Source organism: Dipteris shenzhenensis, chromosome 32, assembly GCF_047967505.1.
Source record: "Dipteris shenzhenensis isolate YYH24624 ecotype China chromosome 32, Dip_SZ_1.0, whole genome shotgun sequence".
Classification (NCBI taxonomy): Eukaryota; Viridiplantae; Streptophyta; class Polypodiopsida; order Gleicheniales; family Dipteridaceae; genus Dipteris; species Dipteris shenzhenensis.
Genome location: NC_141627.1, coordinates 4376541 through 4395963, shown reverse-complemented (window position 1 = coordinate 4395963; position 19423 = coordinate 4376541). Strand labels below are relative to the sequence as shown.

Sequence of the window (19423 nt, the reverse complement as noted above, 5' to 3'; positions counted from 1 at the left end):
TATTTTGCTCCACCTTCCTAATCATCATAAGGAAGATCATTGATCATACGGACCCTTTGCAAGATGAATGCAGCTTGCATAGGACCCTTCTCAATAACAATACAATTTCTATGCTTTTACAAATCACACGCAATGGTTGTTCCGGCCCAGGCAAAAAGGTCACAAACCTAATCATCTTGCACTAAAAACAAATCCAAAAGCTCATTGATTAACCATTGTGACTTTTGATATGGATTGATAATGGAATAGTTACCATATCACCATACGTAAGCTTCTGAGTGACAATAGAAAAATGAAACACATTATTTACATTTCTACGAGGACAATATGAAATAGTTTTACACTTTACTATTGTAGAGAAGTATCCAATGGACAAATGCACGTATCATTTTATTTCTTGAAACATGCTTCGGATTGGTCTTTACCCTATTAATCAAATCAATGAAAGCAAACATTATAATATAATCAAAGGTGTCATAATAAATCTTAGTATGCATAAAAACTAATGGGCAAAGTCATAGAGAACTTACCATATCATATTCTCCCATGAATGGGTATGATCCATTAGAGCTTTTGCAACTAGTGCTACTTGGGCCGTGGAATGGAAAATAACAAATCTCTAAACTGGAGCCGTGTTATGTGCCTTGAACGCCGACCCCATGGCATCAATTTGCTTGTGTCAAGAGCAATATCATTGACACTTCCCTTTCATTCAAAACCATAGGGAATATTAGCTATGGCTTGAATGCCGACACCATGGCATCAATCTACTTCCCTTTAATATCATTGACACTTCTCTTTAATTCGAAACAATAGGGAATGTTAGCTATGGCTTGAATGCCGACACCATGGCATCAATCTACTTGTGTCCAAGAGCAATATCGTTGACACTTCCCGTTAATTTGAAACCATAGGGAATGTTAGCTATGGCTTGAACGCCGACACCATGGCATCAATCTACTTGTGTCCAAGAGCAATATCATTGAAACTTCCCTTTCATTTGAAACCACAAGGAATGCTAGGTATGCCTAACTTGTACCCACATTTAGGGATATTAGCAACAAAATCTTTCATGTCACAGCAAGACATTTTAATAATTGATGCTTAAAGGTTCGGAGAGAGGGCTGAAGATTTTCATGTTGTCATCCTTCTGTAAAAGAAGGATGACCATCTCTCCTCTCCTTTTCAAGCCTTGTTGCTTTAATACGGGCTTAAAAATTAGATTGATTTTTTGCATTACAAACAATAGAAAAATTATGCTTTAATTATATAACAATTTCAAATAATATATTAGATGATATACTTACTACTTTTTTTAATGCAATAAAAAATGACTTCAGGGACTCAAATGCACTAGATATTGGATAATTTGTTACTATCTGCTCCCAAGTTTGTACATTCAATCAAAGCATCATTTGCTCTTGCATTCTCATGTAAGCCTGATAGTTGCTTTAAAAAAGATACATTGAATTATACGTATACATCTTAAAACACATATAAATATAAACTTATTTGTAAAAAGAGCATAGGAGCTTACTCTTCAAATAATTGAGACTTCTCATCAAGGGCGAGATCTTGTGTCTTGACCAAGGCCAATGTTGAAAGGAAGACCTTTCCATTCTTTATTCCTTGCATAGATCTCCAAACAGTGATTTTCATTTCAATTTGATAAAGCCTTCATAGAAATACCACTTCTTTTACTTTGTCCTTTCAAAATGATATTGGGATAATCTTTGGCCTTCATTTTCTTCTGCCCCTTCACCTCCCCCTTTTCCCACGTCAAAGATTTCATCTTGTAAATCCCATATTGGTCTAGATCTAGATGCCAATTGAAAAAATTGATCGTACCTCCTCATGGCATCACAACATTATGTTTCATAAAAAACTAAACTTGTTTCTTAGCAACAATGAATCCTAAACTATAGTCACCTTCTCATTAGTTCTCATGAAATCTAGGTATTCATTGTGGAAGACATGGATTCTCTAAATAAATGTCATACCCTCTCGGTAGTCATTGTCATTGTTGTGATTCCATGCCAAAAGATTGGTTTCTTCCCTAGTTAGACCAGCATATATTTTGCCCTCTATTGTTTTTCAATGTGGGAGTTAGGATACTCGTTCCATAATTGTCTCTTGGCCTCTCCACTATAACACCCACCAATACTAAAATTATCATGTGTATTTGTTATTGTTCTTATCACATCAAAACCCCATCAAAGCTGCCCTTATTAGGACATTGAGCTGAATCTACAATCATGGGACCACATTAGGAAAAGGGTTTGTCTTCATCTTTGACTTCAAATTTGCCATATGTAGATGGTGAGGTGGTCTAACATTATTAGGAATCCTACCAGTATCTGGGTCCACAGGAGGCCTAAGAAGCTTCCTTTTCTAAATTAAAAAAGTCTTGGCATCAAGACACTTTGTATGCTTTATTTACCCCATTAAAATATATGGTGTTTAGTGTCTACTATGCCTGAGTCTGTTGCATCTCCACATCCTATGATCTCGGTGTTCAGTCAGAAACCTACTTCTATTGACTTTGCTTTTGTTTCTTCACTGCCACTACAGCACTGCTCTCTACTTGCCCATGTGAGGAGTCAGTCTTGGTCCTCTTCTTGCTCACACTTTTTGAGGACTTCTTGACTTTTATCTCCATTGACACCTTAGAAAAATGTCAGGAACCAGTTTTGGCAAGAGATTGGAGTTGCCCTTACTATTTCCTCTACATCTTTTAACTAGAGAGACTTAATCTTAATAAAATCACTGTTGATCTCAATTACTGAGATCTCCTTGACAGGTGAGCCCACATCCTTTGAAATTGCAAAGGGTACTGAATCATTTCCATCCTCACTGTAGGTGAGTGACCTTACAGGGCTAGAGCACTCGTATCTCTTCTCATTCTCTGAGAAAATATTCTCTCTTGCCAAAAACAAACTTAAGCTCAAAATACCACCTGTTGTTGTGAGGGTACTAGTGGGTAGCCTTGGAAATATCTTGGGGGCCTTCTTGGGGGAATTGCTCTCTTGCCAACAACTTTTGTTGACCAAGTGGCTTAATGATGGAATGGACCCTACAGACTCGTAGAAGTTTTTGATAACTGCATAGCACAATTGGAAGCTTTACAAGGGCAAGTGGAAGCTTAGTGAAGCCAAACCGGGTGTCAACTTGTCTGGTCACGGTATCCAATATAGGGTAAGATGAGAAACTGCCATGTGGCAACAGGGTTCTTAATCTCAACTTAACTAGGAGTGATAATGAAGTAGACATAGAGAGTACTCTAGCTGAGGCAGTCACTAATTTTGCTGGCACTAGTTGCATCCAGTTGCAAAGAGCACATCAAACTTTTCCACAATGTGTTTTCAAGAAGTTCAAGCACTTTGCACCCTTGACTTCATCCACAGCTTTCTTTCACCCCTTTCGTCCTCCATATTATCATTGCCTATGCTTTAGTATCTTCAATGACTTCATCAAGTCCTCCATCTGGACAAAAAGAGCAGCCCGCTAAGCTTCGCAAAATCACTCTCAAGATGAGCAGCCAGAAGTGACAAAGATGCTCAAAAGCAATGACCTACACGCATTCGCCAACTTACCCTAGCAAGAAGTCCGAACAAAGGCGAAAAGATGCATCCTTGCAAAATCTATACAATGCTACGCTGGTTAGAGATAAAAACAAAAAATGGTAATATATTGGCATTACATAATTGGAAGCACTCCCTCACTTATCTGATGAGACAACAAATGAGTATAGGCAATCTCTCAAAAATATCACTGTTCATCCATAGTGCTGCTCCTGTCACTTCAATGTATAATACCCCTAGCTTATTTATGTGATAAAAATTACGGTAATCCAATCGAGTAAGTTCAAGTGTAAGGATTCACTTTATTAATGCTGCTCCTGCCACTCCAACGTCTAATATCCCTAGCTTATTTATGTGATAAAATTTCACTAATTCAATCCAGTAAGTCCAGGTGTAAGGATTCACTTTATTAATTCACACAAATATTTGAAAAATGTATCTCCCTTACAGCAATCCATTCAGACATCACGATGTCCCTAAAACCATCTTAAGTATAAAAAGTATTCACACAGCTAAACAACACAAAATCGATGCTAATGTTTGGGCATGGAATATGTGAGCAAGAGAAGGCGACATGTATTTGTTAACATTCAAGGATGTTATCACAGTGAGTGAGAGCTCTGCTAATTATTGAAAGAACACCCATACTTTTGGAGCACGCAAACCTTGTGCAGCACTAGAAAGAAAACACCTACGTTGAAATTTTATCAGCCAAGAAACAAAATTTCATAGGAAAAGCACACCTAATAAGTTTCCATGACACTGTATTTCACTCTTCGCTAAACTTCAAACTGAGACATTACACTGTATTACATCATGAGTGTTAGATGGCATGCAGAAACGTTTTTGCCATTTAGTGAAATCCAGCCACATTTTGGACCATGCAAACTTTGTGTCTGCACCAGAAAGACAAGCTGAAACTTCGAGCACTTATCAGCCCCAACATGTGCAAAGCATTTCCACAGAATTCAACTGAGACAGCATTACACTGTATTTCAGTATTCATAGTGCGACTCCAACATTAGTCATCTTCTTTGTCAGGTGGCAGACCACATGGCACAAGCAGTTTCTGTAAACGATCCCACACAACAGGCAGAAAGACAAGCATCAGTAAACTGTCTTACAAAGCAACAAGAATACACTAAAGTTAGCACCAGGCCTTTAGCAACCAGTTACCTGCATAAAATTATATCGCTCTCTGCCGATGGATTCATTTTCTGCTATTGCAAAATAGGCAAGCAAAGGATAATGTCCAATATAAGATGCATAGCTATCACGTTGAATGTTTACCGCCCATTCACTGCAGGGAAAAGATTAATCAACGAACAGAAGCATCTAGATCAGAATTGAAAAGACCATACATCGTTAGCAAGCAAAGACCGTATGCCTTCGAGTAAACTTCCAAAACAAACAGGAAGACCCAATGGCAAGCAGCAGCAGGGATGAATACTCCTTTCTTGATATTCGAGCTCTTTAAGTGAGAAGTAAGATAACTTTGGCTAGACTTTGCCTTCAATCAAGAGAACTTTGCTATTCTTGTGAGTGGGTTGTAACATAAACGTAATTCATGTTTTATAATCTTCCAATTGCATTAACACCCACAGGAGAACCCCTGACGAGGATCGAATCAGGGATACACAAATATAATATGATCTATTTTCCATCTTCATCCACCTTTCTGTCCCCACTTGCTTCCCAGGTTTCTCTTTGTGTGCTGTCCTTTGACATCAGTAATTCTCTTCCCCTTTAATTCCCATGTGAATTGCCACATTGGGTCCTCCGTTATGCTTGTATTTGTCCAGAATGATGCACAGCTAATTGAGGACTGCTCGATCTTCTCCCTCGAGCATGGCCAAATCCTCTTTGATAGTGCGCCTCATATTCCCAGCCAACCCTAGTATTAAAACTTTAGCTCCTCTTTTTTCAGTCATTAACCCTCTTTCTACGAATTCCAAAAGCTTCCCTATACGAGTTCAGCAGTCCTGGAAAAATTGCCCCACACTCCTATCGTGTAACATGCCATGCAGAATGTCCAGAACTAAGAGGACATTGACTAGGCGATTCCAACACTAACAAGGTTTCTTCATATTTGACAACACGTTGAGCTTCTTAGTGCTGTCAAAAAAGTGGGTACAGAGACAGTCAAAGACAAAGAAGAAACAGTGCAATATGCATGGAGTTACAAAGGTAGGCTATTCAAGGATTGAAATGTAGCACTAGGGAGATTAATCCAAAATGACTTGTATCACTAGCTACAATATCACTTTGAAAATAATACAATTTCATATGCAAAAATGCAGTCGTATGATAATCAGCCCTGGGACTATGAAAGCCTGATTTCCTTCATTCTACCTTATGGAATGAATGCAAGAGCGTAGCTAGCTGTGTACATTGCTCAATGTTCTCCATCCTGTCCAAACTGCAGCCCCTCGCATGGTTTTATGAGCCAAGCCTGGGACATCAAACCATGTGAAGGGGTGCACATTGGACAGGATGGAGAACAGCCTTTCATATTAACAGCTTGGGCAATGTACACAGCCAGTTATGCTCTTGCCTTTCTTCCAGGAGGTAGAATGAAGAAAATCAGGCTTTCATAATCCCAGGGTCTGATTGCCATACTACAGGCATTTATGCATACGAAATTGTATTATTTGCAAAGTGATATAGCTAACAATACAAGTTGTTTTGGTCATGGGTTTAATCTCCCTAGTGATACATGGCAATCTTCAAATAGTGTATATTAAAAGTAGAACATAGATAACATATAACGTCTCTGTGCTGCCTGCTAGGAATGGTGTTTTTGCATTATTTAGGTCAAACTTCAACCAAATCAACTGAACTTGCATCTGCAATTTTCCTTCCAACATTCATGCTATACAGGTGCTTCATCAGCTACCACAACATATGACCTAGATCTTCCAACATTCATGCTATACAGGTGCTTCATCAGCTACCACAACATATGACCTAGACATGCATCGGAGCTGATGTGGCTTATGAACAGAACCAAGGAAAACTTTGAACACAATTGTGAAGCTCTGGAATGTGGCTCCTACAGTTCAACTATCTCAGAACTAATTCTGGTGCATATATGTAACAGGCAAGGGGCCTGGAATACTCTCTCACTAACTGTGCCTGTCCTAACTACTGAGTGCGCAAGTGTGGAATGCTGACTTAGAGAGAGAGAGAGAGAGAGAGAGAGAGCGAGAGAGAGAGAGAGAGAGAATTGTGGACATCAAGATTTATGCTACCTACTATCTTCATTTGTTCTGTTGGGGCCTGACAATCACCAGTAATTGTACAACCATTCGTCTTCCTCATCGAAGAGGACATGTCTGAGTCCCACCGAAGGGCTATGCTGATGCTATGAGGCTGTCTATGGCCACGGCTGTGGCAGAGCCTATGGCTGAAATGTCCCCATGCTGAGGAGACTGCTGTGATCATGATTGCAACCGTACGCATATGGTCAGTTTTTCCGTACGGCCGTACGTACGGACATCCGTACGGATTTCCGTACGTGGCTTTTTTTGGGGGTTAAAAAATCGGGATGCGTACCTTATATTGTTGCTGGGCTGCGATGTTCGAAATTCGAATCCGGATTCCGTACGAAAATATTGCAAGTTGCGAAGGCTTCCGTACTGTTCACGAATCACCGTCGACCGACGCTCTCAGCTCTGCTTGCAGCCTGCAGGCTGGCCGTTGCACACCGACCATTGCTGCCTCAAGAGCCTATTTAGGCTGACGTTTGCTTCTATTTAGGCAGGCTGCAGCCCTTTTCCCTCTTCTAAGCTTCTTCTGCACCTTGCTCAGTGCTGCCCTCTTCTTCAGTCCCGACTCCCGAGTCCCCTCAGCCCTTCACTCTTCTAAGTTCTAAGTTCTTCAGTTTGCCCTCTTCTTCAGCACCTTGCTGCCCTCTATTTAGACAGCCCTTTGCCCTCTTATACTTGCTTTGGAGGTGAGTGGTCACCGTACAGTTGCAGCCCGCAGCTTGCCTCTACGCTCTACCTGCTCCAAGTGTCAAGGTAAATGCAATGGCTGCTTTTTTTTCCTGTTTTGCAGCAAGTGCTCTCTCTTTAGTTGATGCCATCTAACAGGGCAGCCTGCAAGGACTTCAAGCCCTCTTTGGAAATTGTTCCTTTGCCCAATGCCCATTGCCTTATAATTTATATGCCCTCTTTTGCAAATTTGCAGCTTGCAGATCTACAAATGGGAAGACAAAAAGGACCAGAATGGGAATTTGTAGAGGCCTTGAAGCCTTTGGGGAAGGGCCAATTCACTTGTAAATGTAAATATTGCCCTCATTCATGGGATGGAGGACCGACCCGTATAAGGGCACATTTTCTTGGGATCACAGGCTTGGGGGTTGACAAGTGTACTGCTCCTCCTGAAAATGTGAAAGATACTTGTCGAAGATTGCAGGCAAAGGTGCCCCTAAAAACTGCTGCAAAACAGCTTGTTGAAGATGTGGCTGATTTGGGAGATGCCTCAGTGAGTGGTACTGCAAGTGGAAATGCATCTGGCAGTGCATATGAGCCAAAGCAAAAGAAGTTGAAGACGTCAAAGGGAACCTTGGAAAAGGCATGGGAGTCACAAGCACGGAAGGATGCATACATTGCTCTCCGTCGTTTTTTCTTTGCAGAGGATATTCCTCATTGGAAGGTGAGGAGCCCTTATTTTTTGGAGATGGTTCGTGCCATTGGCCAAGTTGGGCCTACCTTCAAGCCTCCATCCTACAATGTTTTGCGCACAACGGAGCTAACTAATGAAGTAGTATGCATAGATCAAGAGATACAGTTTCGGGATAAGTGGAAAAAATATGGCTGCACCATAACTTGTGATGGTTGGTCTGACACTCGACGCCGGCCTATAATCAATATTATGGTCTCATGCATATATGGTTCAGCCTTCTTGAAGTCCGTGGACACAAGTGGGCAGTATAAGTCAGGGGAGTACATCTTTGGGATACTGAAAGATGCCATTCTTGATGTTGGGGCTGAAAATGTGGTGCAGGTGTGTATGGACAATGCATCTAACTGTGTGCGGACAGGAGAATTGGTGGAGGAAGAGTGGCCTCACATTTTCTATACTAGATGCACATGCCATTGCCTTGACCTCTTGTTTGAGGACATTGGAAAGCTTCCATGGGTAAAGCCAGTGTTGGTACATGCTAACATGATTGTGACATTTGTTACCCGGAAACACACCGTGTTAGCAATGTATAGAAAATTCAGCAAGAAGGAATTGGTGAAGCCAGCACAAACACGGTTTGCTTACATGTTTATCATGTTAGCAAACTTGTTGGATGAGAGGGTATACAATGGATTGCGTCGCATGGTTGTCAGTGATGAGTATTGCAAGAAGAAGGTGTCACGCACTGTGAAAGCACAACAGGTGTCTTCTATTATATTGGGTGCTTCATTTTGGCAAGATGCAAGACTCATTGTGAAGCTTTGTGCACCTATTTTGAAGATCCTTCGCCTGGCTGATAGGGAAGGAGCTACCATGGGACTTGTATATGAACTCACTGATCGGATGGTCGAGAAGATGGCAACTATTGATGGGATTGAATCCTCAAAGCTGGCTGATGTTAGAGCCTTATGTGTTGACAGGTGGAATATGTTGCATTCTCCATTGCATGCGGCAGCGTTTGTTCTCCATCCTATTTGGAGAGAGAAAAATCCAGATAGTGACAAGGAGGTGCACGATGGGTGGATGGATGCCATAGAGCGGTACACCAAGTATGATGTTGACAGCCAAGGCACCTTATGTGATGAGTTGGATATTTACAAATCCATGTCAGGCACATTTGCTCGTGCGATTGCAAAGGATGAAAAGAGAATGCACCAAGGGGTGAAATGGTGGGAGACATTTGGGGCTCACACACCAAATTTACAGCGGTTAGCTCTTCGAGTGCTCTCGCAAGGCACATGTGCTTCTCCTTGTGAGAGGAATTGGAGCACATTCTCTCTTATCCATACTAAAAGAAGGAATAGGCTGCTTCCAAAGAATACCGAGAAATTAGTATACATCCATACTAATTTGCGTCTCATTTCCAAAATCAAGGAAAGGGGATTTGAGAAGATAGAAGTGACCCTAGAAATGATCAACAAGGAGAAGGATGATGATAGGCTGCTAGCGAGGCAAGCAGATACAGAGGGAGAAGACATTGCAGCCCCTATTGTTACACTTACAGGAACGATGGATGCTGCTGCAGCTTCAAGCAGCTCTAGTCTTTTGGAGTTCCATGGCGAGGCAGATGAGGATGATAGTGATGAGGAGGAGGAGGAGGAGGAGGAGGGTGCAGGCATTGATGCAGATGATGATGAGGATGAGGATGAGCAAGAGGATGAGAATGAAGATGCAGCTTGAGGCTGTGGCACACTAGCAGCCTTTTCTTTATGATGTTTTTCCTTTCATGTTTTGGTGTAGTTACTAATACGGTGTACCTACTTCCTTTGAAGTTTGATCATGATGTTTTGGACCTTTTGAAATTTGGTGTAGTATTGATTATTGATCTATGATCTATGATTCCATCTATGATGTATCAAAATCTAGAATCCAGATGACTACGGTCTCTGGAGGCTGGAGTCTTTCATGAATGAAGAATCACGATTCACGACTCATGACTCATGACTCATGATTGACGACTTTAAAATTAATACAATTATACAAGTTTCAAGTTTCAGTTTAATACCTCTGTGTCAATTTAATGTGTACAATGATCAATGATCAATCTATATTTTTCTGAAATTTTTTGGATAAAACTAGGGTCACGTATGTTTCAGCCCCAAGGGCTGAACCATACTCCAATCATACTTCCGTACTCGTATGACGTATGCGTATGGTAACGTATGGAAAAAACTATGGCTGTGATTACTACTGTGGGATCTGCATTTGCTCATGGGACTGCTGCAGGGCTACCTAAAGCTGCAGCATTGACTGAGTCTACTGCTGCTGGAGGTGCTTCTACTGATGCTGCTGCTGCTGCTCGAGGTAGAGGTGGAGCTACCACTGGCGAATCTGCTGCATCTACTACAGGTTTTGCCGGGGCTTCCGATCGCCTGGGGGATGCTGGACTCAAGGGGGAATGCATGTATATATAGGAATAGGGCTAGAACATGGCCGACCCAGTCTGTGGCCTGCAAAATGTCACAGACTGAACCAATTAGGCCTGTATATACCTAGATGAATCCAGGAACATTCCCAAACTCATCCTCTAAAAACACAACATAGTGCAGTTTCAATCTCACAATAGTCATTCATAAGATTGAAAACCATAAACTCCATCACGCATAGAAGGGACTAGCTACTATGACATCCCCACTGACGTCATCAGCACCCAACAGTGGGTGTAGACCATAGTATAAAAGTATGCTCACACATACAAATCCACACACCCACACATGCTTGAGCATCCATTTATACAAAGTCTTCGTACTGAGTTTCTGTCAACACTCCGGAGGTGAAGGGAAAACTCAGCCATGACAAAGGCTATCACTAAAGGAGAAGGCTAATCAAAAAGTAGTCCAAATCTCTTCATTCAAGCTACAACTGCTTGTGAAGTCTAAACTATTTCATTTTAGTCTCTCCCAAACGAGCATCTAAATCTAAATCTAGCATCTAAATCTAAATCTAGCTGATAGGGCAACGCACCATTTAAGATAGAAAGAATTATAGCAACTCATCCTCTAAAAACACAACATAGTGCAGTTTCAATCTCACGATAGTCACTCATAAGATTGAAAACCATAAACTCCATCACGCATAGCAGGGACTAGCTACTATGACATGCTGTAGACTGCCCACCCACTGACATGTCACCCAAGCATTGCTGCTGGCTTGACCTGCCACGTGGCACCCTGTGCCTGTTCTTGGTGCCTGAGCTTTTGCTCCAGTCTGCAGGCTGCCATACAGCCTGTTTGGCAGCTGTACAGAATGCAGTGCTGATGCTGCTTACTGCGCAGCAGTTCTAGCCCTATTCTACTGCCCTGCTGCTGCTGTGGGCTGCAGTGACCTGCACAGCAGCAGCAACGCAGCCATGCCATGTGCTGCAGATGCCCATGACATCCCCTTCTACTGAAACTGAACCAGGAGGCCAGGCTGAAGACCCTCATCCAAGAACAGTTTGTACTTGTGAGGGTGCCGGGTCTATCGTAGACCAGAGTAAACAGCACCCAGACTTTCCCGTCTATACACTGCATTCAAGTGTTGTGGTTCTGCAAATGGACTACAGCGTGGTGGTCCGCTCATTGGTGGTCTGCAAATGAGCGTGCACTGAAGATGATGTCTGCTGGGCCTAACTGGGTGACAATGAAGGTTCACTTCTCTGCCATCCAGCTGATGCAGAGCTCGACATCCCATGCTATCAATGAGGTACAAATTGGTGGCTGGGTACCCCCAAAAGAAATGTGGAGTTGGAGGACCGGTGGCAAAGGCCTCATCCAACAAATCCTCCAAGTTGCCACCATCAACCAAGATAGTGACCTTCTTGCTTGTTATCTGTCCATAACACATGAGAACCTCGCAAACTGGTTCTCTTGGAGTGTCACAAGTGAGACTGCTAAGATTACTCCCAACAAGGTGGCAGATCCTGATGGAAGGGAAGAACTACTGGCAAGATGTAAATGATGACTTCACTTTGTGTGCCATTTGTGCCACCATGATGGCTTCGCTCGTCTAGTGCATGGAAGCCAAGATGCACTTCTCATTATTCCCATCTGCAGAATGAAAATGCTGGGCCTAACTGGGTGACAATGAAGGTTCGCTTCTCTGCCATCCAGCTGATGCAGAGCTCGACATCCCATGCTGTCAATGAGGTACAAATTGGTGGCTGGGTACCCCCAAAAGAAATGTGGAGTTGGAGGACCGGTGGCAAAGGCCTCATCCAACAAATCCTCCAAGTTGCCACCATCAACCAAGATAGTGACCTTCTTGCTTGTTATCTGTCCATAACACATGAGAACCTCGCAAACTGGTTCTCTTGGAGTGTCACAAGTGAGACTGCTAAGATTACTCCCAACAAGGTGGCAGATCCTGATGGAAGGGAAGAACTACTGGCAAGATGTAAATGATGACTTCACTTTGTGTGCCATTTGTGCCACCATGATGGCTTCGCTTGTCTAGTGCATGGAAGCCAAGATGCACTTCTCATTATTCCCATCTGCAGAATGAAAACGTAGCTCTCGGGTTGGTTGAGCCATGACAAGAGAACTAACAGTTCTGGCTTTCCACCGTACCTGTCAAAGTTCAGCTTCCCTACAAAGGGGCCTGACTGGAGGGGGAACTACTCTGTCAGGCTCTGTAGCTTTGGCCAGGCAACGAAAGTAGCAAAGCTCAATCCCGGTTCTCTCTTCTTGATCTGCTCAGAGCCATTCCGCCTGTGTATATCCCTCAGCTCTTGAAGTTATACATGTGAGCTAAGAGATTCTGTGATTGCTCGGCTTGCATCAGCATCATAGCAACCATGTCTAAAGGATATACTTGGCCTCCGATGGTGGAGGTGCTGCTAGTCGATGTGCTGGTGGCAAAGCATCCACCTGAGTTTAATCCCCCACTTTCTTCATGCCAAGGTCAGACTCGTCTCCAGGACTCATGGTCGTCTTGCCGGAGCGGGTAGTCACCATGCACTGGTTGTGCTATTTGAATCTTGGGGATCTTCCACAGAGATTGAAGGATGGACTGAAGTCATAAAGACCTGATATAGAAGACACCAATAGTGTCCTGCTTGCACTCGTTACCCCCTACTGCTCCTCACAATCTTAGGGTAAATTTTGATGCTCTGTGCCAATCGTAACTACCGAGTGTGGAAGCGTGGAATGTTGACATGAGAGAGAGAGAGAGAGAGAGAGAGAGAGAGAGTTTTTTACTTCGTAGCAACAATGCCAAGACGCACACAGTAGGTGTATCCGAAGCGATCACGAGGATCGAACACACACACACATTAGACAGAGAGAGAGAGAGAGAGAGAGAGAGAGAGAGAGAGAGAGAGAGAGAGAGACCCGTCATGATTTATGCTACATACTATCTTCATTCTTTTCAGTGGGGCCTGGAAATCACAGTAATACCCCTTCGTACAACTGTTGTTCTTCCTCATTGAAGAGGCCATGTCTGAGTCCCGATAAAGGGCTATGCTGAGGCTATGAGGCTGTGAGGCTATGCTGTAGAGGCTATGGACTGAACCATGAGAGGAGTTGCTACAAGATCTGCTGCTGAGGAGACTGCTGAGACTGCTGCGACTACTGATGTGGGAGCTGCATGGCTCCTTGGACTACTGTGGGGCTACCTAGAGCTGCATTGATTGCGTCTCCTGCTGCTGCTGGTGCTTCTGCTGACGTTGTTGCTACAGGTGGAGGTGGAGCTACTGGAGATGCTGCATCTACTTCGGGATCAGCTGGAGCTTCTGATAGCCTCAAGGAAGGGGGATGCATGTTTATATAGGAATAGGGGTGGACAGGCCAACGCAGGCCATTGCCTTCTGGATGCCACAGACTGAACTGACTGGGCCTGCAAATTGCCAACCTGCTGAAGTCACCCCACCAACTGTTGCAGGCCCAACCTGCCACATGGCACCTTCTGCCTGCACCTGCTCATCTGCCTTGCACCTGTCTGCAGGCTGCCGTACAGCTTGTACGACTGTTGTATGGAATGCAGTACTGCTGCTGCTGCGCAGTTCTGGCCCTGTTCTGCTGTCTGGCTGCTGCTTCTGCATAGCAAAAGGTGAGATCCTAATCTAATTTTTGATATTCTCTTATTTATTTAAACAAACTTCTTTATATTGTTTAAAGCTGAATATCCAAGTATTTGTATAGGGCAGTGATTCTTTGAGAAACTAAAACCTTACTTTGTATGCAAGCATAAGGATAAACATGCTGCTACATATATCACATATAAATGATATACTTGAAGGAATCTCTTAAACATGTTTGCATGGGTATGTTTGGTTCACATGGAGTTAGATGTTCTTGTCTTTAGATCATATGCCTTTCATTAGTAGAGGAATTGGCAAATGTGGTGCACAAGAGCATTCCTTTAGTGGGGTCATAGAATTATGGGAGTCTTGTGTTTCTACAAGGTGCAAAGACTCATCAATCCATTGTTAGAGCTATATAGCTCACCCATACTCAACCCTTGTCCTCAACTATATATATGTATCTAGTACATGAATACAATCACTTCCTTGGGGGCATATACTGTCTTGTCTTCTCCTTTACTCCAACACGATATCAGAGCTAGCACATACCTAGATTGTGGTTTCTATTCCTTTTCCCTTTCCCAATGCTAAACCTAATTCTTGGATGCCTGGATGCTTTGTGTTCCCGAATTCCTGAATGTCTTATGTTTGCGGATGCCTGGATGTTTTGTGTTCTTAGATGCCCAGATGTTTTGTGTTCCCAGATGGACATAGGATGCTTTGATTCCCAAGGATGATAGGTTATGAGTTTACTCTTGTTGAAAGATAATATCCTCAAGAGAGATCACTTGCTATAATCTTTGATATCAAATGAGTATTTTACTGATGTCTAACAATCATTTTGCACTTTTTGATGTCTTGAAAGGTTCCGCAGTGCGCTGCAGAGCTGCCAAGCAAGGCAGCCTTGCCATGGGCTGCAGATGCCCATGACAATACAGTTGCAGAGCTGTGATATATGTCTGCCAAATGCCCAAATTTCCTGGAAATGGGTATGGTGTTTTGATCAGCGGGGCAGATACGCTGTTATCTCTTGGGAAAACCCAGTCTTACAAAAATACTCAATTAAACAAAAGGGAAAGATAACAAGAAAAAAAAAAGGAAGGAAGAAGGTGACTAAACAAAAACAAACAGACGTATCAAGAAACAAAAGGGAGCAAAAATCTCTCTCTCTCTCACACACACACACACACACACACACGTTCACCAAATGCCATGGAAATGGGCATGGTATTCTGATCAGAGCAGCAAGACAATCTAATGATGTAGTGAATCACTAGGCAAGAGCAAGCAGGACAGAGGTGGAAGAACTCGGCCTGGAGTTACTTGTTCTAGCAGGAACTGGCCCCATTCAAGCAGAAAATGCCAATTGGGCTCCAATCAAGACTGTTGAATCAGATTGAGCTAGCCAACAACAGTAGGAGCAATAAGTCAAAAGACTATTTCGATCTCTCAGGCTTTCCTTTGTAGAACTTAGTGATCCCTAATCCTCGCCAGCCCTCCCCACCCGTTCCTGTTGCCCCCCTCCTCACCAGCCTCCACCCCCCTCATGCAGGTTGCCTTCATCTTCTCCACGGGGCAGCCACCCCCCCCTTTCCTCGAACACAAGTTTGTAATATTTCATGCATAACTAAACACTACCCTAGGTGATGCATCATCTGTCTCTACCCCACGAGCCCTTCCTCCTCCAAATTGTCAGCCTTCCTTGCCTCTTTCCATGGTCTAGATTATGCGAAAGGGCCTGGAGGTAGTTTGGTGGAACATCCACGTCATTCCAAGGGCCAAGCTAGTGACCTGGACAAGGAAGAAGACCTGCCCTTGTCAAGAGACTACCAAGAGAAGGGGGGCAAGTTAAGGGAGCAAGTCTCAGCTTGAGTGTCAATAAGCAAGCGAGGATCCGTCACGGACACTAGTCTAGCACGGCTCTCTATGGGGGCTGCGCTGCCTTAGCCAAAGGAGGTCTGAAGGATCTGGAAAGTATGGACAGGGCTTGTCGGAGAGAGTCTAGCTCTAACTCCAACTTGGAGGAATTTGAAATTTCAAGAGCTCGTGTCTGTAGCTCAAGCACCAAAATTGAGTCTATCTCCATGAATTCTCCACAACCTTGGCCCCATACTTCCCTTTCTTTTCCCCTAGTAGGATATACCTAGATGAATCCACGAACATTCCCAAACTCATCCTCTAAAAACACAACATAGTGCAGTTTCAATCTCATGATAGTCACTTATAAGGTTGAAAACCATAAACTCCATCACGCATAGTAGGGACTAGCTACTATGGCATCCCCACTGACGTCATCAACGACCAGCAGTGGGTGTAGACCATAGTATAAAAATATGCTCTTCCCCAGTAGGAATCCATTCTACTATTCAAGGAGGGATGCGACATATGAACCAAGGGCATGCCTCGGCCACATTACATCTGGGACAGTTGGCCTAGCAAATCTACCACCTCAACATGATAGAGGAACTCTACTCCATACATGATAATCTCCGATAGAAAGGAGCCTAGGACCTACGCAACCAGATGCACCTTTAGCACTATCAAATGTGAAGGCTGTATCCAATACCATGTCAAGATGAGCACCAAGATTGCCTAAATGTCTACGCTCTGGGTCACTAGGAAGTGGATTGGTCTCCATGTTATTCACTATGAATCTATGGTACCAAGTGTCGAGGGAAGGCCAAGAGTGTGCCCTATTACTACTTTATCTTGAAGCTCATGAAAAGCGTGCTCTATTTGTTGTTAGTCCTCAAAAGAGAGTAACATTATGGTGATTGGGATCGAGGGTGCTACCATCAAAGCCCCTCACCCCAAATAGAAAGTCATTGGTCGAAACACCTTCTCTTTGAGACATAGCATCCCCCGAAAAAAAAAATGAGACAATACAGCCCTCATCCCAATATTGAGAAACAAAACAATCCTCCCAAAACCTCATTGTGTTGAGAACAACTATCACATGGGGGGCTGCAACAGGGCTATCAAATGCCCAAAGACAAAGGGAATAGGGGTTGAGGGTTGCCCAAGAGGTAGGGGAAAGTAAAGTGAGACAAGAAAGAGCACAAGAGGGGAGGGGGGATCTTGGGATGGAGAAGCAAGATGTAAGGGAAGGGGAAGAAGCAAGCCCATGGGAAAGGGGGATCACAACCTACAAGAGGCTCTGCTCAAGGTTGGGCCCCTAGATCATGTGGCCAGGAAGTCATACTGACTTGATTAAAGTTGCAGTGGATCGTGCCTCTCATGTACATTGCACAAACGGTGACTATCTCCCTCCAAAACGCCCTCGCATTTCCAAGAGATCATTTGCTTCTACACAACCATTTGGATCTCGTATAGTCTTGTTTGTAGCTCCCCAATGAGCTGGACCACATTGGAATGTGCATGGTTCCCCTTGACAAGAGTTAGGGTAGGCTGCAATGTTTCATGCATGTTGCACAACGCCTAGCTATCACCCTCAAAAAAACCCTTGAATTCCAAGAAATCATATGCTTCTAGGTCCCAAACTTCTCCCATGAGTTTGGACCATGGTAACTTGGAATATGCATGGTTTCCATCCATCAATTGGAGCATTGTGACTTGAATTTGTGCATGGTTCTCATCATAATTCCTTGACAAGAGTTTGGATAGACAGCAATGGGACATGCCTCGTGTGCATGTGCGGGAGCGGTGACTATCTTTCTCAAAAAACCCCTCAAAGTCCAAGAGATCTTATGCTTCAACGCAAGCATTTGAACCCCATACAATCTTGTTTGCAGGTCCCCAAACTTCTCCATAAGTGATTTGGACCATGGTGACTTGGAACATGCACGGTTCCCATCCATGAGTTGAGTATGGTGATGGTTCTCATCATCATTCCTTCAAAAGAGTTTGGGCAAACAATCTAATGGATATTTCCATGCTTCAAGAGCATATATTTTCCACACTAGGTGTTTGCAGATGTGGTCAACTTCTTCCAAACCCACGCCCTTCCACATAGTCTCCAACAATGGACCAGAGTATACATACATGTGTGTAAGTGACTGAGAGGTGAGCGTGGATAGTAGCAGTGATGGTGTCGATGGACTCGAATTTGTTGTAAGAGAGGATCCTAGGAGGACTTTCAGTTCAGTAATACTTTGGCACATGTTAATAGCACGTACATCTATAATTGGCTTGCAAGCATGTTACATACAAAAAGGCGATTCATGAGTTCTTCATTCGCGTGAGATTCAGGAGGATAGGGCAGGTAGACGTGTCCCCCCACGTCTCTCTCTAACAATGTGCAAGTTGCAGGTCTGAAGAATATATAACTTGGGTTAGACGCATACTTGGCCAAAGACTTGATGCCAAATGTCTCCGAAAGCTGGCGGATGCAAGATATGAATGGCTTTGGGTAGGTTTTGTTCCGTACAAAGGACGGAAAGTACCAGCGCGCGAAGGCCAATGCCCGTTTATCGTTTCAATTCACCCTCTACGGAGATAGGCCCGGATCCCCCGTTACCACGACCTCCACGAAAAACGTGCTACAGCAATTCACAAACCTCAGAAAATACTAAAGTTCCAAACATCCTCTGCAGAGAATTGATAGAAAACTCTGCGGCTGTACTTACAATCGATTCAGATCAGCATGACCAGTCCCAACGTATTTGGCTTGCAGATGCTCGAGCTGAGAATTGATATTGAATCTGTCACTTGCCTGCAACAAAAGAAAACAGCAGAGAATTACAACGGCAACGTCCACACAGCATCTGGCAGGCCAAGACACACATACACAAGAAGGAAACCTGCATGGCGATCTGAGCTTGAGAGCAAATGCGGGAGTAAGCCAACTATTCTTATATATCGACTGCCACTGGCAAAGCCCTAAGGGGGTAGATATAGTCAGCTAACAAGTTAGAATTACCTAACAAGTTGAATTACATTCATTAGGCCTGCCAAATGTCGGTGTAACGTTATGTTAATTTATTTGAAAGAGTAGTGTGTATTAGGGAATGGTCAAACCAATATGTGTACTCTGTTCCATTGATGGACTCTTGGACGAATGTATGTGTCCATATATGATCTATTGTGGAACCATGAATAGTAGTGGGGTTTTGAATAATTTGTTGCATATTGTGTATTTCCATGCACTTTTGGAGCTTTTGCGTATTAGATGTTTGGATTCTATAGTCTATGT

General features: G+C 43.4%; 2 protein-coding genes across 2 annotated transcripts; one reads left to right on the top strand and one right to left on the bottom strand.

The window, feature by feature from the left end:
- Positions 1-4258: 4258 nt before the first annotated feature.
- LOC147880206 (uncharacterized protein At4g14342) lies at positions 4259-19166 on the bottom strand. The gene is made up of 4 exons (XM_087370993.1): positions 19032-19166; positions 18858-18943; positions 4758-4881; positions 4259-4650 (listed from the first exon to the last, which is right to left on the bottom strand). Exons 1-4 carry the CDS (start codon positions 19035-19037, stop codon positions 4603-4605), a joined length of 264 nt encoding a protein of 87 aa, XP_087227119.1. The 5' UTR covers positions 19038-19166; the 3' UTR covers positions 4259-4602.
- On the top strand, positions 7773-9950 carry LOC147880207 (uncharacterized). The gene has a single exon (XM_087370349.1). It carries the CDS (start codon positions 7788-7790, stop codon positions 9948-9950), a length of 2163 nt encoding a protein of 720 aa, XP_087226475.1. The 5' UTR covers positions 7773-7787.
- Positions 19167-19423: the final 257 nt, after the last annotated feature.

Bases quoted from the DNA above. Each gene is read 5' to 3' on its own strand.
- LOC147880206 (XM_087370993.1), bottom strand. The intron at 4,882-18,857 runs GTAAGTACAGCC...TTTTCCCTGCAG, and splicing joins CATGCTGATCTGAATCGATT to TGAATGGGCGGTAAACATTC. The intron at 4,651-4,757 runs GTAACTGGTTGC...GATCGTTTACAG, and splicing joins AGCGATATAATTTTATGCAG to AAACTGCTTGTGCCATGTGG.
- LOC147880207 (XM_087370349.1), top strand. From the start codon at position 7,788: ATGGGAAGACAAAAAGGACCAGAATGGGAATTTGTAGAGGCCTTGAAG.